The 22881-nt window shown below is 34.7% G+C and overlaps 1 protein-coding gene across 1 annotated transcript in view; it reads left to right on the forward strand.

Moving 5' to 3' along the window:
* Window positions 1–18316: 18316 nt before the first annotated feature.
* LOC149532428 (Early-responsive to dehydration stress protein (ERD4)) overlaps window positions 18317–22881 on the forward strand; it is a 416579-nt gene continuing 412014 nt past the window's right edge. The window contains exon 1 of the mRNA XM_089805383.1: window positions 18317–18766. Within this exon, the coding sequence (XP_089661509.1) occupies window positions 18477–18766 (290 nt within the window). The 5' untranslated portion in view covers window positions 18317–18476. The remainder of the gene's footprint in view (window positions 18767–22881) is intronic.

Genomic DNA, 22881 nt, shown 5'->3' on the forward strand with positions numbered 1-22881 from the left:
CCATTTTATGCTTTAGCTTCAACTAACATCTAGATCTAACAAACTAACCAACCTTGTCTCCCATAGGTCTCTCCACATGATCAATTATGTCCTCACCACTTGATCTAGAAACTTCAAAGTCTTCAACAACTTTTTCATAGCCATCTTTAGTACCCAGATGTTGAGGTACACTAGCTATATCCCTCATGATCTCATTCTTCATCAACTCCATCTCATATCTGAAATCTATTTTGACCTTCTCTAAGATCCTTGCTTCCACAGCATCATAAAGATCTCCAATTTTTGTAGGGTCCAATCTTCTCAGAGGCATCTTCCAAGATCTTTCCAAACTCTATGTAGAAAATTCACAAGATCAATCAAATCCTTACTCTGATAATCTTCACCCCAGGTCCTAGTGCAAACTGCCTCAACTTCGATGATCTATCTATACACTCAAGAAAACTAGCTTTGATACCATCTGATATAGTACAAGGGAAGAGAAAAATAAGTACACAATAGAAACATAAAACAAGATATAAGATTTGATACCAAACACAACTCTTTATTTATAAAATATTTGAGTACATGCAACGTGTCGAGTTGTAAGGCCTTTTAAGTTATGGCCAAATACAAAGAAAGTAATAGTTTTGCAAGATCCCTCAAGATCCTATCCAAAACCAAGCTAGTCTAGATTTGCAGCAACACAACACTCTAGTAGAAGCCTCCAAGCAAGATCTAAACTTTGGCTCACAAGCCACCAAGCAATCTCCTTGTTTCCAAAGCTGCAACTACTAGCTCTGCTCAAAATTTGCTCCTCTTCCACATACTTTTCTCCAAGATGGATGATTATGACTTAAGAATCTACAAAATCCCTTACTTATGTCCAACTTGTTAGGATTAAAACATAGAAATATATATAACAATTACATGAAAATATAAAAAATATCATAAAATATTGAATCACATAGAAAAGAACACAAGACACTAAGATTTAACGCGGTTCACCCAATCCCTAGGATACATCCATCAAACAACAAGTCTAATATTATTATGATCCAATGACTATAGCTTGATTACAATCTATAATCCCTTACAGCTCAATATTGCCACAAGAAGCAATTTTTGTGTCACACATTATAAAAGATACCTAACCCTATGCCCTTTTATACAAGTATTTTTGCCACTTTAGGGTTACAACATTTTGGCCATATGCCGGCCATATGTTAGCCATACGTTGGCCATGACCTAATTCTTTTATGAAGTGTGTATAGTAATTCCCTGATCAGTCACCACAAACTAACACAACTAAGCAACAAGTCATCCTAGCAAGTTATAAATTAAATAAACCCTTCACTAAATACATGTTGAGCCACAAATTGGCCTACAACAAATATTAAATACCAAATGCCTTAAAAGGCTTACAACACTCATTAAATACACCAAGAAAAAATAACCAAGACCCATATAGGTCCACACAGACTCCTATAATTGGTATACATCATGATCTCAATCCTCATGCAATAAATGCACCAAGTTAGCCAAGCAAATCCACGAGAACTCCATCCTGCAAGCCATATTGTCAAGCGTCAACAACCACCAGCCAAGCATAGTCGAGCTCCCTCAAGAATTGTTGAGAAACATAGTATATGACTAGAAACAATAATTTTGAGCTCCTTCAATGAATGATCTCCTTTAGTGATTGAGCACCTTGGCCTAAACTACACCTAGTAACGATCGAGAACCACTCCTTCGGTGATTGAGTCCTCAACTCCAAAACCAAAATCCCTCAAACATACAGGATTAATAACCACCTTAGGATGCACTTTTTGATTACATGTTTTAGATTTACTAGGATAATAAAAGTTATTTTGATTGCATAATTGATCCCCCCCCCCCAATTTATCATGGTGAACTTTACTTTCTAATAGTTTCCAATAATGTAGCAGATGGATTTCCACCCATGAGAAAGATCACTCACCAGATGAACTTGATTCTAGGGACTAATTTTCAAAATAAGTAAACACATAGAATAGTACCTTTAGAAAGTGCATAGTTGAACAAATGAGTACATGAGGACAAAAACTATGCTCATCGGGCTCCCGAAATTAACACAAAAATGCTCGGAAACACCACAAAAACACTAATAAACTATCTCAAAAGTTTAATCACATCCCAATACATATATTCATCTCTATTTTAATAGCTTAAAGTCTGAAATACAGCAGAAACCAAAACTGATATGAAATGCTCAACTGAAAACACCAAACTCCTGCAAAAAACACACCCAAAAACCCACAAATCTACACTGTTCAGCACAAAGGCAAACTCTGTATGAGCATGCACATGGAATGACTTCAAACTCCCATCCTTAGCCTTCCTAAAAACCTACAAACTCCCGTTCTTGGGTCTCCCTGGAAACCTGCAAACTCCCGTTCTTGGGTCTCCTTCTCCACAGGTTTGGCAGCCTCTGAAGAATAACAAAGAATGAGCGAAAATCAAGTCTGGAATGAGCCCAAAATGCCTCCAAACCCCTTAAAAGAGGGCATAACTGTAACTCACATCCAAGAGAGGTTAATGAAACATATTTTAATAATAATTTTCATTTATTAGTCCAACATTTTCCAAAGATTAACCCCCTTTTTCCGAAACTTCACTTTCTTGGGCCTGCCTGCCTTAGCAAAGATTATTATTTTTTAATTATTTGAAAAGGGGAAATGACACAATTATCTAGATTTATCCAATTATTGGCTCCATTTTGGCTTTGTTGATAAATTCCAGTACATTGTCATAATCTTTTATATCTTGGGCATCCTCAAAAACCACATTCTGTTGGGGCATTTCCTTGAATTCCTGGGTGTAGGCAGTGGGTATACCAGGATTGGTATCATCATGGCCGCTATTGCCTAGAGGATTATTTGTAGACATAGGATCAATTGTAAGGGTAGCAATAACATGGGTCACAACAATCTTTGTTTCCAAATTTTGGGAGGTCTAGTTGATGGCCTCATCTATGCCTTTAGTATTGGTATCCTTTGAATCATTCATACCTTTCATTATCACCATAATTTCACTATCCTCATTTATGGTAACATCTTTGGTATTCTAACTAGAGATAACCCTTTTAATTATTTTATGCTTTGAGGAGGGGACTTTATCATTACCCTTATAATAAGAGTGCTTACCACACATGCTAAAAGTTATTGGGGAAGAAAGTGAAGAATCATGAGCTGAGGTTTCATCCAAACTTAAACCAACATCCTTGTTCTTAGAAGAAGAGCCATCACTCACAGTTTGGGTTGTGTCATCATCCAAGGGAGCTTTGGCATCCTCCAAATCTTTTGAGTTGTGCTTAGAGTCTATTTTCATCGCCAAGACACATTGACATCTATTGTTGTTTTTTAGTGATTCCTTTTTGCTTAGAAAACCTTCCTCATCCCTCTTCCATTTGCTATTAGAAATGAAAATAGAGTGAACAAGGGTATTGTCATGACAAGACACAGTGATAAGAAGGATGAGACCCTCATGGATAACAGGTCCAGAAGCCTTTTTACTGTGGGCTTTAAGCCCAGAGAGGAGAGAATTTGCCAAGTAGTAAGGGAAGGAAATTCTTTTCTTGTATCATAAATTATTCATAAAAACAAAGTGATGGAGATGTACTCTAGAAACCCTACCATCCATAATGAAATACATCCACACACAAGTGAGAACCTCCTACCTGATATCCTTAATTTGAGAAAGGTCATGAAAATTACCAACCTTAACCAGTTTAGTATCCTTCTAATCATTTTTTGGGAAAGCACTTGACTGCCTCTTTTGAAAGCTTTTTTCTACTTAAAATTTTTCATTCCTTCATTCAGTAGCCTACTAACTTCAGTAATGAAATCAACATTAATGGTGAACTATCTACCATAGAATTTAACCTTATCACCATCCCAGGATTTGTAGAAATTTTTTGTTACATGAGGTTTGTAACCATGAAGTTTCTTAATGAAACTAGTCACCTTTTCTTTCTCAAGTTGATGCCATACCTTTTTTTCCATTTTTTTTTCCAGTAGTGACACTTCTCAAGTTCCCCCCACCCATATTCATAGAGAGTTTCTTGTAGAATGCTATGACTAAAAAAAATCAGAGAAAAGAGCCAAGAAAAGTTGAGTGTATTACCTCTTGAAAGCCCAAAAAATACCCATAATCTATGTGAGGTTTTGACAGACATACAAGCATGGAAACCATTACATTAAAAATAATAAATAGAAGATTTAATGATTAGATATGAGGAGTTCATGTTTATATCAAATATTGATTTTCCCTTCTTGATATATGTTTCTCTCATAATTACATTTTTCTCTTAATAAAACATCCATTCTTAGTTGGTTAGTCTAAATGACGATATCATTACTTTGAACCATTAGGTTGGCCATCCAATTTACTAGCATGTTTGTCTCACAGTAGTTATGAGAATGAACACATTATTGAAAAAGTTGAGATCTTCTTTAGTTTCATTGAGGAGGTTGGAAATATTCCATGTAGGGTCTTGTTTATTGTTTAGGGTATTGACTATATTCCTAGAGTCACCTTCCGACCAGAGGTTCTGACAACCAGTATCCTCAGCCAACTTGATCATGTAATGGACCCCTTCCATCTTAGCTTTATGACTTGAAGATATAGAGAGAGGAATTGCTTGAGCCCTTATGATATTGCAATTACAATCCCTTATGACACCCCCACAGCCAGCCTTTCCAGGGTTCCCTTTGGAGGCCCCATCAAAATTAACCTTAATCCATCCATTGGGAGGAGATAACTAGATGAAATTCTTCCTCAAATTGTCCTTTTTAAGTATGCAATTTTGACTAGGATGCTCCATGTTGAGATTAGTTGAGGGACCAAAATGGGAAATAAAATTCTCCTTTAAGTTTCTAATAATTTTTTTACCTATAACCCAGGAGGTGGTGTTGGTACCTCTGAAGATTCTTTCATTCCTTTATTTCCATAAGCCCTAGCAAATGTGGGGGAAAGAGTATCACCAGAGGGTGCTAACAAGTTCTCCTCTAAAGGGACTACACCAACTTAAAAAACTATCTAGAAGTTTCTCTTGAAAGGTCCATTGAATTTCCTAGAAATTCAAATTTTCCTTCCAAATATCCCTAGCATAACAAAAGTGAAGAAAAATATGGTTGACAGATTTCATATCCTTCCTAAAAATAAAACACCAATTGGCAATGATCAACCCTCTTTTTCTAAGATTTTCTACCATGAGAATCTTATTTTGTAGAGAAATCTAGAAGAAAATCTCAATCTTAGGAGTTAAACCTTTGGTCTAGGCTTTAACCCATGGGAGATCAATTCTCTTCTCAAAAAAAAGGGAGGGAACTTTGAAGTTACCACTTGGATGAAGAGCCCAGATGACCTTGTCTTGGGAGTTGGGATTTGGTAAAGAAAAGAGAGATTTGGATATGGTAAAGATTGATACAGGTAGAGAAAAGAGAGATTTGGATTTGGTAAATATTGATATCCAAAGCAAAAAGATCCACCCATCTGTTGTTATCCTAGCAGTCAATAGCTTTATCTCTGAAGTTGGCTTTGCAATACTCAATGATATGAACCTTATTGTAAAAAAAATCCATAGGAGAATCCAATAACCAACTATCCTCCTAGAAATAAATAGTTTTACCATCACCTGGCTTCCATTTACAACCTTCTGTGAGGAAACTTGGCAACAAAGAATATAACCGTTTCCACATAACCCATAATAGATTTGAAATAAACATGGAATTAAAATCCACATGCAAGAGAATAGAAAACATACCCACAAAATTGTGACACAAGATATACCCCGGGAAGCCCTCATTTAGGGAAAAACCTAGCCTCCAAAAGCATCCATCACCATGTATTATTTAGCAAAAATATGATTGCAATACAACCATGGAAGCCTTCATGGCCATAGCCACAACCAAGCAAACTATGTGAACAAGCATGAATCCACACATCCCATGCCATGGTTCCAACCTTCACAAATGCTCCCTTGGCTAACTTGTCAAGCCTTGTTCCGCTCGACTCTTGGCTTTTTCACTTCTTCTTGTCACACTAACAACTACCCTTGTGGCTGCTTATATAGTAGCAAGTCCCACAAAACCACCAAGTGGTATTACATAAACCATGTGCTAAAACCATGTGCTACCTGACCCACTGACCCCACATTTAATATTGGACATTTAATTCTTTTCCCCAATACTAAATAATTACATGAAATATTATCACAATGTTACAATACAACTCATCAAGAATATACCATGGGAATATTTACATGTTGCACGTCCATCTAGATGCAACATTACATAATGAAATAAAATAATAAAATATAACAATATTATGCAAAGTGTGCAACACCCATTAACTCAAAACCTTCCAGGGGAGAATCTAGTGACCAATTATCCTCCCATAAATAAATAGTTTTACCATCACATAGCTTCCATTTACAACCTTAGAGAGATTTGGATTTGGTGAAGATTGATATCCAGAGCAGAAAGATCCACCCATATGTTGTTATCCTAGTAGTCAATAACTTTATCTCTGAAGTTGGCTTTGTAGTACTCAATGATATGAACCTTATTGTAAAACAAGTCTAGGGGAGAATCCATTAACCAACTATCCTCCTAGAAATAAATAGTTTTACCATCACCTAGCTTCTATTTACAACCTTTGGTTAGGATATTCTTTGAAACTTGGAGAACTTATCAAATGGAAGAAACATTCTCTAAATGATCAGTAGATAGGAAACTATTCAAAGTGGGAGATTGTTGAAGATATTTATTCTTCCAGATTTTATTCCAATCCCTATCTTCATTGAAAACAATCCAACCTTGTTTCAATATTTGATTCTTGGGTTTGCTCATATCTTTGATAGGTCTAATGCCCAATCCTCCAAGATTCTTGGGTTTGCAAACATAGTCCTAAGCAATGAGAGGAAGTCTTTTTTTGTTCTCAGTCCTAGACCATAAGAAGTTTCTTTGAATTCTCTCCATAGCATCAACATACTTAATCAGCATTTTGAACAAACTAAGAGCATAGATAGAGAGACTTTGGAGGCAAGATTTGAGAAGAACAATTTTTCTAACCTGACTCAATAAAGTGCCCTTCCAACCCACTAGTTTTTGGTTATGTTTGTCAATGAGCATTTCCCAAAAAGAGTCAAGTAGTTTGGAACAAAGGGGAGGCCCAGGTATAATCTATGGAGGCCATAAATGCCACAACCCAAAATCCTAGAGATTTTATTCTGTCTCTTTAGGGGAGTATTCACAAAGAAGATTGAACTCTTCTCCTAGTTGATAAGTTGACTAGAGGCTTGAATATATAGATTTAAGGCATTCTTATAACTCATAACTTCCTTCACCATAGAAATCCCCATCATAATTGTTTCATCCATAAACTGTTCATGAGAACTAGCATTGGAGAAAGAAGAGGGATAGAGGCCATGGGTCTTACCTTGAGCATTGAGATGCTTAATGTATCTTCCCAGACACTGTCGTAATAATAAATAAGATAGGAGAGATGGGATCCCCTTGCTTGAGCCTTTTAGATGGAGAAAATAAGTTAGAGGAAGAACCATTGACCAGGACAACCAAGGAAGTCATCAAACTAAGCTAAGAATCGAGTTGGATGCATACATTGATAGTTTTGTTATTTCCTAGAGTGGAGTTCTTATTTGGATTGTGGACTTGTTTGATCTTAAATTCAATTATTAATGGTATGTCTTATTTTGTTAGATCATTTGGCTTCTTTACAAGGAGAGGAACACATACATGTTTTAGAACAAAAGAAGCATGCTTATTGATTTTAATCTTAAACTCAAACACTATTTTATTATGTCACGGGTGTTCGTGATGCTGGATATTTCAAAGAGAAAATTAATGATACTTGTTTGTGAAGATGCAATGTTGATCTATATCAATGATATTAATTTGGATCATTATTTTATAACTTATAAATACATGTTGGACCCTAAATGGTTGGATATTATAAATCAATTCATTATAAAGAAAAATATTAATGTGGAAGAAGAAAATGCTAAGGTAAAATACTTGAAGAATATAGATGCGTCGGGCTAGGAAGATGCAACAAATATCCCTCCTACAGTTGATGCCCCACAGGTGCTTTTGAATGCAACATAGATGTGTACAATGAATACAATTGGCTCGTGGGGTTTTAATAGTATATATGATACTTTTTTATATAATTCAAGTTGTGTAGATAAAAAATTAATCCAATGTACAAATTGTCCAAAGGCAATGTCTTTTTTTATTGATATGTACATAAGATAGCCATTATTGATGGCAACTCTAGGTTTTGATGTAGGTTGAACAAATATTTCTAGTTTTAGGATTTGATGACTTTTTGATGTATTGGATCTTTAAACTATCTTAATATATAAAGATATCAATAAACCACAAATGGTGTTGAATAGTAGAGAGGGGGGTGAATCAGCTTCACACACTTATATTTTTTTGCTATGTTAGTTAGTACTTAAAAACAAATACCATCACTTAAGACTTATCAGATATAGTATATTAAATCAACAATGTAAATATAAGCATGCAAGAATAGAAACATCAACACAATCAACACTAAGATTTATGTGGAAAACCCAAATTGGAAAAAAATTATTGAGAAGCTAATCCTCATAAAATGAAAACACCAATTTAGGTCCTACTAGTTAAGGTTATGTTTTACAAAAAGGCTAACTACCAAAAATGCTCACTATAATACAAAAGGGTTCCTCTAGTAGGATTTACTACCTAGATGGTCATGTCCTTGAAATATAATAAGGTACATTTCCAATAGAATAAGGCTCACTGTCCACAAGCTTATATACAGTACATGATAAATGAATAATGAACCATCACATAATAAAATTATCAAGCCTTTTCTAGTCTATAACTATATGCACTTCCTTAAATTAGCTAAGTAAGTGTTCACTACTACCACATATAGATTTCATATAAGAAACACGATCATATGAATCAAATATAAATAAATGAGTTCATAGACTTGCATACATCCCTCTTGAAATGATCTTCTATATATATATAAGATGCACACCTGAAACCTGCCAACTAAAATAGCTCTGAGATAAGTCATGCCACCTTGATAAATGCAATGATCCTCAAGCACAACAGCATACCATAATGATCATTGGTACTAATAGTTATGATTGAACACACTAGGAATAATTGTTGGGACTAATATCAAACTATATGTATCTCAAAGGATTGTTCCAAAAACATTATCCATTAGAATGATGCAAACCATCATTGAGTCACAAAATGATAAAGAAATTAATGCTCAACCAATACTAACACACATCATCCAACATGCAAGAAACTAGTGAAATAATATATTCAATATGCAACTAATCAATACACCAAATAACTACCAAGCTACTTGTACATTGCTACTAACATAAGGATGTTGACGTCAATAATAACCATCTACCTTACTTTCTAACAATATCATCCTTTGTTAATGGTGGAAGCAATAATCAATAGTTAGGCATAGAAAGAAGACCACCACAACTTACAAGACTCTCCAAAAATTCTCCCCCTTTAAAAACAATAAAAAGGGCCAAAAAGAAAACATTTGTTCTCCCTGTCAAGCATACGTTTCTCCCCTTGAGAGGAAGCACACCAATATTGATGCAAAAAGATATAGATGTGAAAAACTATTGGACTAATGGACACAATGGTGCACACTAATGAGCACTAGGAAGGGGACAAATGCCCAACTTCCCTTTGAAATACTCAAAAGTATCCTTTGACAAAGATTTTGTGAATATGTGTGTGATCTTCTACTTTTTCGATAAATAATCCAACTTAACTTCTTCAATTTCAACCTTATCTTTGATAATATGACATTTGATATCAATTTGTTTTGTTCTGCAACACATTACTAGATTCTTTGAGATACAAATATCACTAGTATAGGAACTGGTTCAGGAAAACTAACTCCTATATTCCTCAAATACTCTATCCATAATGTACGAGTACACCACAAGGATGATGCAATATAATATGATTTAATAGTTTAAAGCATTTCAAAATTCTACTTCTTGCTTGACCAAGAAACTAACCGAGAGATAAGAAAGAAGGGTCTCCCACTCATACTTTGTTGGTCTTCTAAAGATCCTACCTACTCAACATCTGTGTATGGTTTTAAAGTAAAATCTAATCCTTTTGGATACTAAAATCCATAATCTTCATACACTTTCAAGTACTTGAAGATCCTCTTCACTACCATTACATGAGATTCTTTTGATTCTTTCTTAAATATGGATAGATAACATACTACATACCTGATATTTGGTCTAGACATAGTTAGATACAAAAAACCTGCAATCATCAATCTATAATCACTCACATATGCTTTTGGTGAGTTATCATCCTTAGTCAACTTGTAGCTATAACAATTAAGTACTAATTGGATGGTTCAAGAGCACCTAGTCAATAAGCTCCTTGTTTTGGTTTCTAGTTTGTTTTGGCATGTACTAACTTTAGCCAAGTCAAGAGGGTGAGTTTGGACCTAACTAGGTCATCTCTTTGTTTGAGTTTGTTCCTAGGTGAGGTTTCCATTCTAGGAGTTTTTGGTGTGCTTGTTTAGGGTTTCTTGTGTTAGAGGTTGTGGGTCTAAGACCATAAAGTATGAGGAAGATGTAGGTTTTAACCTATCTAGTCCTCCATGATTTTTTTACATCCTATTGCATGGATTGGAGATCCTACATTTCATTTGGAGTAAGCAAGGGAAAAGATGTCAATTGTGCCAAAGTTGTCAAATAGGCAAGAAAGGAAAAAATAGTGCAAATTGATGCCCTAAAGGATAAATCATGCCTAGAAATAATTAATGGATCATAAGGATAGGTTTGGAAGTTTCCAAGTGAAGGAAAGAAAAGTTGCTCAAGCAAAAAGTTGGTAAAGTTGTCAGCAATTTTTATAAGTTGCTTGACAACTTTTTGATAGGAAAGTTGCATAATGCAAGAAAGGGTTTGATGGTTATTCCAACTATTTGAAACCTCTTGGGGAACTTATAAAACCACAAAGAAAACCCATCCCAAGGGTTGGGAGTTGTAATCAACAATTTTGTGCAAGTGGATCCATGAATTTCAGTTCATTTTTAAATAGTTTTAAGGTTTCTTGGTTGCATGTATGAAATAATGGATTAAAAAATTGGTTCTTGTGTTGGATCCTTATTTTTTAGGTTATTATAGTACTCTTCCATTCAAGTTACAATTTTTTAGGTGTCCATTTACAAGGGTTTTAAAATTCATTTGTGAAGATTGTGTGTGTTGGTCCACTTTTGACCATTTTTGCAAGAATAGCTCCTCCATGAGTTCCTGTTGTGAGTTCTTCATGGTTTTAAGGGAAAAGGAAGTGGATATAGAATACATAATGCACATAGTTTTTGGGGCCCTGGAAAGTTGGTTAAAAAATTTAAAATTGATGCCCTAGGCTAGTCCTGAGCACCTGACTAGGAAAATTCAGTGTTTGCAAGTGGCTAAAGGTGGTTTGAATGTGCTGCATACTTCAAACTAGGAGTGGTAGAATGGAGAGGGATGAGTAAGGTTCCTATATGCTAGAGGAGATAGTTTCAAAAAAATATTTGTTAAGGAAATGATTAGACCCTAGCTATCCTTGTCATTCATATTGTGAAACCCTTGATTTTAGGCTTAAAAGATGCTTTTAGGTGTACAGATGGATTGGAGACTTGAGACCCACATAATATTTTTGGTTTCCCAAAAGGGTATTTAGATCCATGATTTTTTTCCACCTTGTTCTGAGAAATTTGGAACTAAAGTCCAAAAACTCAAGTAGGAGGGCTAATCCAATTAGGCTTATCTAGTGCAATTGTGACACTTTTGCAAGAACTGCTATGATAACTTGTTGATATTGAATCTAGAAGGTTGGATGGAGTCCAAAAATTCATAAGGGAACCCCTAACTCCTTCTAGTGGTAGGAATGGTGAAGAAAGATCCAAGACTAGAGTTGGCAAGTTAGCTTGTAAAGGCATTTGGTGAAGGGAGAGACAACCAACAATGGTATAACTAGGTAGTGAGTAGTTAGAGGATATGATTGTGATCCTCTAGAGGTTAGGGTGATGGAGAAAGACCTAATAGGCTAAGATAAATTTTGAGCTAGTCCTAGGGAAGAGAAGGGCTAAGGAAGTAAACTACCTAGCATTACATCATTAGATTTTAGTTTTCTAGGTCAAATTTCTCCAATGCTTCCTCCACATACTTGGATTGAGAGATTACATTTTTTGTTGTTGTTCTAACCAAGGAAGAAATTCATCTTTTTTAAGATTAAAGAGACATAAATAACAATTACATGCAAATATAACCAATAACAAAAAATAATAAACCACACAAAAGAGAACAAAAGAGACAAAGATTTAGCATGGTACACCCAAACCCTAGGCTATGCCCACCAACAATGAGTCCAATATTCTTATTATCTAATGATTACAACCTGATTACAATTTGTAATCCCTTACAAATCGATACAACTACAAGAAGCTACAATCTCATCATACATTATGAAATCCCTAACCTTAAACCATTTTATACAAGCTTTTTGTTGCTTACAAAATTAAGGCTATAATAAGTCGTCGAATAGAAAAATAGTAGCTAACACATTTCACAACAATAAACTTAGTTGAACTTTCAGGGACGTGCTTGGGGCTCTTCCCCAGGACCTCACAAGGGGTGCTTCCCCTTGATCCTGTCTTGAGGGTTCTACCCCCAAACCCTTGTAAAAATAATTTGGCAAAAAATTGCGCCGAATAAAGTGGAATTTTTTTTTACCTCTGAGTTTGATTAGGCTCCATGCACAATAATTTCAACAATCATAAACATCTAAAATTCAATTTGCATGTCCTCACAAACTTCTTGCACATATCATCCTTTCCACCAAAGATAATATCATCCACATAAATTATAAAAATGAAAATTTTGTATCTACTTTCAAGTACAAATTTACGTCTTCTCAGCTTTTCTGAAATCCTTGACTAATCAAATATTTATTCAACTTACCATCCCAAGCTCTAGGTGCTTGTTTCAATCCATAAAAGGTATCTTCAACTTTTAAACTACATTTAGATTTTCCTTTGACCTAAAATCATCCAATTGCTCAATGCAAAATTCTTCATTAGCTCAGCATTCAAAAATAATTACTTAACATCCATCTGATAAACCTTGGATTTCTTGAAGCTCAAAATTCCAAGAACATTTTAATGGTCTTTGTCCAAGCATCAGGTGCATATGTCTCATCAAAGCTAATTCCTTCAATGTGAGAATAACCTTTGCAAATAAATCTAGCATTGTTTCTCACAACTTTACCATTCTCATCCAAATTGTTCTTGAAAATCCATTTAGTTACAATCATATCCTTTCCATTTAATTAGGAAAGAAGCTCATAGGTTCTTCTCAATCTTATTTAGCTCTTCTTCCATTGCCTTTACTCAAACCTAATCATCACAAGAATTTATCACATATTTAGGTTCAACATTTGAAAGGAGACAAGATAAAGCTTTCTATTTCTCTACCTTGCATCTAGTAACAAAACCTTTGTTCTTATTACTGATAATCTACTTTTTCACAATGTTGTCTTTGAACATACCTTGGACTTTTATAGACAAGTGTCAATCTTGGTTCTTCTTCTTCCTCATTCTTGTCATTTTCTTTCTTCTCCTTGATATCAAATTCATAATCAACAATCATCTTTTGTTTCTTCTAAAAATCTTTGTTTGCTCTCAAATTTGCACTTTTCGCAATTTTATTTATTTTTTATTGAAACATCTATGTCTTTAATGCCAGAGGAGTATCCCATAAATACTCCTTCATTAGATCTTCTATCAAACTTTCCCAAATTGTCTTCATATTTATAAATACAACACTCACTTCTAAAGATTTTTAATTTTTGCTACTTCTATCAAATCTTAAACATTTTATTTTTCTTCCACATTCATTATGAACTCTAGCCTTAAGTATTTCAAACTTATCAAAAATTTTAATACTTTTCTCTTAGAATGAAACCCCTACATATCTAGAATGATCATCATATAACAAAAAGTACCTTTTATGATGAAGGGTGCTCCCCTTAATACCATAAACACATAATAGAAACAAAGAAACAACAACAAATGCCAGAACAAAATATGGGCTTCTTATTTGCACTGCAAATACGGAATTATAGAATTCACAAGTACAATATGCCAACCCACATGGACACCTTCATTACAGTAATCTGCAAGACTAAGCTGTGAACTACTACCTAGAGCTATCCTAGACAATGTTCGAGCCTTTCTTAAATAGGCAATTTTATGCTTCCTGAGAAGGTTCTAGACATTGAAACTTAATACCTAGGGCCGACAGACCCTAACAATACATATAGAGTTGACCAATTACATCTTTGACAACTTTATTTTAGATATATTAGGTAGCCCAACTTTGAAAGGCCATAACTCACGAAATGTTGCTCCGATTGACTATTATAACCACTTTTTAGAAATGCTAGCTCATGATCTATAGGCTCAGAATCATACTAGCACCCTTCCATCGAGTTTTTGAACCTCATCTGGGCACTCTAAGGTATTCTTCAACGGTGAGCCTAAAGATTTTTCTACAAAAATTTCCACCAAAAATCCGCAATAACTTCTTTGATACTTATGCTTGAGAAATGAGATTTTTTATGGTAGGCTTACAACTCTAAAATAAACCTTCCTATATAAAATGAGAACATCTCGAGCTCATATGACAAACTTACTAAAAATAACAAGTTCCCATAACTAGTAACCACACTATCTACTAGTCCTTATTAAAATAGAAAAGATTGAAAATAAAACATTTTTGGGTGATGCAAGATTGCTCTTAGATCCATGATGCTCTTGCATCATTTTATCTAGTAGACTTCTTGATTTCATTCACTACATTGTTGACTCTTTGAAAACAACTCTTGATACCTTCACCATATTCCAATCTAAGATTTCTATTGTCTCTTTGCAATTAATTTATGAGAAATCTCCACTTTGTCATTTCCTTCATATATTTTGTTCATTTTTTCCCATACCCTTAAGTAGTCTTCAATGAAAAAAATTTAACAAGTTATGATTTAGATAAAGAATGAGTAATTTCATACCATGCCTTCACATTCTCTCATATGCTTCAATTTCATCTATGGTTTGTAAGTCATTCTAAGGAAATACATACATAGTCTCCACATGTTTCTAAGTCTTGTAATTACCAATTCATACCAGATAACCTTTCATATGATTTTTCAGTAAATTGTAGTCTAATCCATAAAAAATTGCGGATATTCCATTTGTACACCATCAAATCTACCTTAAGTGGTTAATCTCAATATCGAGGAACCAATCTTTGATACCAATTTTTGAACATATTGAATAATTAAGAGGGGGTGAATAAGATAGTCCCACACACTTATAATTTTTTTGATCTTCTAGTTAATACATAATAGTCAACAACCACCACTTAAGATATGTCGATTATTACATAGAAAATCACCAATGTAAAGAGAAGCATGAAAGTACATAAACATCAACACAATTAACACTAGGTTTTACATTGAAAACTCAAAATGAAAAAAATCATGGAGAAGCTAATTCTCATGAAATACATAACACTAGTTAAGGTGATTTTGTATAACAAGGCTAACTGCCTAAAATGCTCATTGCAATATAAAAGGGTTTAGTCGATAGGCTTTACTGCCACCATGACCACACCCTAGAAATACAATAAGACTCACTGCCAACATGCTTATAACTAGTACATGATATATGAACTATGAACTACCACAAAATAAAATTGTCGAGCCTCCACAATCCCAATCTACAACAATCTACAACTCCTTGAATTATCTAATGAATAAGTTTGCACTACCACCATATATAGCTCACATATAAGCAATAAGATCACTTGAATCAAATATACAAGCTTGAATTCATGAACTTGCATACATCTTGCTTTAAATGATCATCTATATATAAAGGATGCACACTACAAATATGTTGACTAATATAGATTTAAGATAGGTCATATCACCTCGAGCAATGTAATGATCCTTAAGTACAAAATCACACCACAATGATCATTGATGCCAATGGTTATGATTGAACATGCTAAGAACAATTGCTGAGACCAAAATCAAACCATATACATCTTAAAGGATTGACCCCAAAAAATGATCCATCATAATGATGCAAACCATCATTGAGGTATAAGATGGTAAAACAATTAATGCCCAACAAAAGGTAACACACACCACTTGATACACAAGAAATCAATGAAATAAGATATTCAAAATGTAAACAACCGATACACCAAACAAGTAAAGCCACCAATACACTGCTACTGACACCATAGAGGTTGAGATAAGGACATTGACATCAATGACAACCATCAACCTCACATTTTATCAAATGTCTTGAGCCATAGGAGATGGCTAAAAGTCCTCAGGATGAGTATGCCACTTTTATCTATCCCCCGACAATCTTAGGAACTTCTAATCATAGCCCCATACCTTGGTACTCTCAAAGTGGCATTTCGAGGATAATACCCAATTTGGAAATAAAACAAACACCTTTAGGATGACAAATTCCTATCCTTGCATCCATGTAGTGTCCCTAGGATAGGTGCAGGTGGAATTTCACAAGGGACATGTTCCCATGGAGCCTAGGACAAAAGTTGTATGATAGAAAAGTAGAGATCACCTTCTCAATCTCTACATTGTCCAAAGAGTCAATTTATGGCCATGAAAAAAGATTTAGTCCAAAAATGAAGTGACAAATTTAGAAGACAAACCCATACCAAATGCACTAAATGATTGGGTGCAGTGAATGAAGTCGAGATGTCATAGTTCAACATGTTTTCACATGTTGTCCCCAAACTAAAAAATGATCATAGAGAGGAATTTTAATATTTAATATAGTTGAAAATCACAATGAAAAGTCTTTGGTTGTAAGGGAAAATTTCCAAATTGTTAATCACTAGAGGGATTCAATTCCATTTGTCGAGTTCATGAAGGTTGGGCTAGAGATGATTGACACAGCCATAAGCCATGTACAACAAAGATACTTCCTCCTTTTGTTGCTTATAATTTGAATTCTAGTTCCAAATACACCTTTGTACATATCTTTTTGAGTGCTGGTAACTAATTGAAGGATCATTGTTTGAGCATGTAGAATGACTTATGGATGGAAGAACTATTGAAGAAGCCTTAACTATGATCATCACCATGTATAAAGTCTTATAATTGGACAATATGTGTTTGGAAAATAAAGTTTTGGAAACATAAACAAAATAAACATGACCATTAGCTCTGTTAAACCATAAACATCTAGTGTTTGAAGAAGTTTTTTAGAGAAATTAGAGAGGCCTCTTTTCACCACTAGTTTTTTTTTTCTTTAATTTATTTCTCAATCAATTAAATTTGATAGTCAACCTCATTATAAATATTCACAATAATGAATATAAGTAATATATTCATTTAACACTCGTACTTTTTATCACAAAACTTATAAACTATTATAATTTTTTTAATTAAAAACTTTTACTTAATTTAACTCTAATATTAATCTATTAATTTAATTCTAATACCAAATTATTAAAAATTAGAAAAATAACCCTAACAACCATATACACTCTCCACCGTGTTGCTTTCTTTAAAAAATAAAAGTCTGGTATTAGAAATTATCAATGCCAATTGAGTCTATATATGAAAATTGAGTCTACATATGAGGAGAGTCTGGTGAGGATTTATCTTTCTCAAATATGTTAATTAATTGTACAATTAGAAAGGGGATCTCATCATTTTAGCTACGAAAACAAAAAAAACAACCAACCCATTTATAAAAAAGCAATACTAATAGAGATTGCTTGCTTCAAAAAAGGCCTGTGGCTATACAGCCACGAAAATGCACTTCTTTTATATTGCTTTTTCTAACTTTTTAAAAAATTAACCAAGTCGTCTGCTTCGTATGGAAGTGCATTCTCGTGGCTGTACAGACGTTGCCTTAAAAAAGTATGGTAGAAATTATCAAATGCCACTTTGAGGAGAGCATTGTACAATTGAAGAGGGGATCTCATAATTTTAGATATAAAACGGATAATTGGAAAATCTAAGATTTATCTTTCTCACAGCTATTCTAAAATAGTCCTTTCATTCATTGGTGAAATGGGGCCTGGCAGATCGAAATCATATCATATCATATCATATATTGCCTTGACACGCAAGAGCCACACAGAATTAATATCACAATCAGTTGCCACTGTAGGCACACTAGTCAATGTAGGTTTCAAACTCCGCGACCGCCAATGGCCTCATTCGTGAGACATGGGTTAAATGAGCTTATTTTGACACGCGGCAGGCATGCGCGACCTCAGTTTTTGCGTCACCCTGCAATATATTTCCCTCTCGTTGTAGGGAAAATGCACGCCAAAGATGAATGTGGAGAGCTTGATCGCCTCGGCGGCCATCAACATGGGCCTGGCCATCGTTTTCTTGACCTTATTTTCCATTTTCAAGAAGCAACCTGCCAATGCCGTTATTTATTTTCCCCGTCAAGTTTTGAAGAATAAAACACCCACACAAACTGTAGATGAGAGCTTCACTCTAGGCAGGCTAATCCCCTCTGCCACTTGGATTAGTCGTGCATTTAAAATTACAGAGGATGAAATCATATCTTCTTCAGGATTGGACTCTCTAGTGCTTCTAAGGCTCTTCGTGTTCAGGTAAGAATCTGTACTCTTACCTGTCTAATTAAACCGAACTACGTCTCCACAACTTTGAATTTCGCTCGTGAATCGAGGTTTACGTTTTTGAAATTGGAAGGGCTTTTCAGTAACACGTAATATCCACTAATTCAGGATGCACTTCCAAATCTAAAGGATGAGTTTGATAGCTAACATATGTTATTACAAAACAAAGGGTATTAGAAAATGCGTGTTTGTTTCTAAATGTAGTAAATTTTAAGGGGCAAATTTATCCCGGAGATGCACGGGTCTTTCCCACCGAAGTATGTCACACAGCATGTTGAGTTTGGACCTCCGGCTTTGTTTGGGAACTCCATATTTTCAGTATTCAATTGCCATCCAATTCGACCTCACAACTTCAAATTACCCACATGATTTAGGTGTATATTATCCACATTTGGGAACTCCATATTTTCAGTATTCAATTGCCATCCAATTCGACCTCACAACTTCAAATTACCCACATGATTTAGGTGTATATTATCCACATGATTTAGGCGTATATTACCCACATGATTTAGGCGTGTTGCTTGTGTGAAAATTCTATCGTAGTCATTGATTATTAATCTCCTATCTTATAAAGATTATTTAACTGGCAAAAATTAATTCACAGCTGATATTGAAAAATAACATTCTGTAACTTCACCAATTAAAAATACAGGAAAAAATATATAACACAATGACACAATATTTTTGGACAAGTGGTCCTTGGAGAAACCCCCTAAGGGAAAACCAGTACTACAGAGGAGGGATTATATTAAACTTCAGTAAATTAAGAGATATATAAACTTCTTGCCTCTTCTTGACAGAGCTTCGACAATCTCTCAATTTCTCCCGTTGAGATTCCACCACTATTACCCCCAATGCTGTCATTGCGCCCTTGCTAGCATTGCAAGACTACTTGCTATTACTACAAATTCATTTCCTAACACTGCAAATGCTTCTACAAATTTAAATCTCCAAATACCCCCTATGCACTTTTATACTACTCTCTTTACTAAACCAATAGCTGAGATCAGTTCTCAATTAATCACTGAGATAAAAAACAACTTAACCAACCTAACCAATTTGTTTTTGTTTCCAAAAGAGGTTAATTAATTAATAAATAATTGTCTTTACTCTAACAAATTTGTTTAGAAAACAATTATTTACTAATTACTAGCAAATGGATGAACAACTGTTCAAGCTACCAGAACTAACACTCCCTCTTAGCTAAGAAGTTGTTTAGCATGACACCCAACTTATCTGCGAAGAAGATGACTTTGCCTTACCCAATGCCTTAGTCAGAATGTCTGCTACTTGCTCGTCTATAGGTATGTACTATAGATGAACAATCCCCTGTTGTAGACAATCCTTGATGAAGTCATATTTGATGTCTATATGATTTAGACCTATCATGAAACACTGGATTCTTAGACAACTTGATGCAACTCTAATTTTTGCAGTTTATCACAATAGTCTTAACCTCTGATCAAACAAGACCACAAACAACTTTCGAAGCCATATAACTTTACATGTCGCCATTTTAGCTGCTATGTATTTTACTTCTGCAAAACTCAGAGACACAAACTTCTGCTTCCTACTGAACCCAAATACAACTCCTGATCCCAAATTGCAACAATACCTTGAAGTGCTCCTCTTGTTTGTTGCTTTTCTTGCCCAATTTGCATCAGTATAGCCTATCAACTTGATTCCTTCACCTCGAACATATTTGATCCCATACTCAATTGTACCACACAAATAACACATGTCCCTGTCCAATGCACTCTCTTTGGCTCAACCATGAATTGAATAAGAGAATTAATTGCAAATGTTATATCTGGTTTGGTGTTGATCAAATACATGAGCGAACCAATCAATTGCCTATATAAGGTGGGATCTACATCTTTCTCCCTAGATGTATCTACCTTCCTCCAATTCATGATCATAGGTGTAGAAATGGCTTTGCAATCTTCCATCTTGAACCTCTTCAAGACTTTGATGCAATATTTCCCTTGACCAAGGAAAATCTCTCCATATGTCTGCTACACCTCCATACCTAAAGAGTAGTGCACAAGTCTCAAATCCTTCATCTCAAACTCTGCTGCAAGGTTCCTCTTGTAATCGTCTATGAGCCTTAGTGATCTTGTAAGAAACAAGTCATCTAGATATAGAACAAGAATGAGAACCTCACCCCCAACCACCAAGTAGTAGAGGTTAGCATTTGTCTTACTCTTCACAAAACCCATTTCCTGCAAGTACATATCAATGCACTCATACCATGACCTGGGAGCTTGTTTTTGCACACGTTGGTCTCTTTGTTGTGTGCTGCAAAGCCTTCTGGTTGTTCTATGTGTTGGCAATTTGGCTAGGTTAAACATTTTGATGTCATTTATGGCAACATATTAGTTATATGAAGTGAGCAAAACAAGAAGATAAAGTTATGACATGTATATGTAGAAAATTGTCTAAGTGTTACATAGTTCATCTGTTATAACAAATGAAGTTTTGGTCAGCGTGGTTTACAAAGGCTATATTAGCACATGCGTACTTGAGGATAGATAGTATAGAGTATGAGGAATCTACAGTCAAGTCTGTAGAACAATATGATCAGTACGAGTAGAGTTATGATGGATTTACCAGTTACAACAGTGTACAGGCAGAACAAAGTATAATATAGAGATGGGCAATTTTGGGTTAAGGAATTATTTTGTTTACTAAATAATTACTTAACTAATTAGGGATGACATCCTAGATGTTAACCCTAAGCCAGCAAGAGTTAATATTGTATTTTGGTAAATGTATAAAGGCATGAAGGCGGACTGGACAAATATTTGTTAATTAGCAATGTATAAAGGAAGATTGCTAAATGCGAAGTTATGTGAAGTATTGTGTGAGCTAATGCGATATTGATGATGCGAATTCCGATGTATGTTTAGAGGAATGCAAATTTTGTGATGAGCAGCAAAGGCAATATCAAATATTGAAGATATCAGTAGCAGTGTAAGAGGTTTTTGTATCTATCCTTTTTGTATTGAAGAACTATATTGTACATTGCGTGTTTGGGCAATGGGCTCATCTTGCATACATTTTGTAATTATATAATAACAACTCTTAACAGGGTTAAAGCTTCTAACAAGGCCTAGTCCTCTAACACGGACTGAAACACTATATGGATGTAATAGACTCCTAACAGGGTCAATATCTTTCACAAGATACTTTTGATTAGTGGATCATTATGAGGGTACTAGCCCCACCAGGTTTTTTCCTTGGCTAGGGATTTCCTAGTTAACGAAATATGGTGTTATGAGTTCTCTTATTGCATGGTTATGTTTATAGTTCAACATAGTTAGTTTACTTATGCATGTTATACAGTTGTTAAAGATATCCAATTTTGGGCTAAAGTTTGTGAACTACTAATTCAACCCCCTCTCTCAATATTTCCTATTTCTAACAATTGGTATTAGAGTAGAGTTACTCAGAGAAGGCTTAACAACTTGAGTAAGATCCCTATGGATATGGAACAGTTACAAACGAACCTAAAAGAAGCTCTTGAGTAGATTGATATTCTTACTAAAGAAAGAGATGCTTTGAAAGAAAGATATGAAGATGCTAAAGACTACATTGGAAAGTTAAAAGATAAGATAGATCATCTCAAATTCAAGAAAGAGCCTAAAGATTAGATCAAGGAAACTGATGAAGTTTCAAGACTGACAAAAGAAAATGAGATCCTGAAGCATGAACTTAAGATAATAGATCTAAAGTTGAGTTTGAAGGATGACACCAGTAAAGTTGAATCAAATTTGAAGTCTGAGAATGCAGATTTGAGATCCAACCTTGCCAAAGTGACATTTGAGCTTGAGTCTGCCAAGTTGCAGTATGTACAACTTGAGAAGTATAACATAAGATAGATCATCTCAAATTCAAGAAAGAGCCTAAAGATCAGATCAAGGAAACTGATGAAGTTTCAAGACTGGAAAAAGAAAATGAGATCCTGAAGCATGAATTTAAGATAATAGATCTAAAGTTGAGTTTGAAGGATGATACCAGTAAAGTTGAATCAAATTTGAAGTCTAAGAATGCAGATTCGAGATCCAAACTTGCCAAAGTGACAT

This window comes from Cupressus sempervirens, chromosome 10 (assembly GCF_028749045.1).
Source record: "Cupressus sempervirens isolate cs-2001-9-10 chromosome 10, ASM2874904v1, whole genome shotgun sequence".
NCBI classification, from domain to species: domain Eukaryota; kingdom Viridiplantae; phylum Streptophyta; class Pinopsida; order Cupressales; family Cupressaceae; genus Cupressus; species Cupressus sempervirens.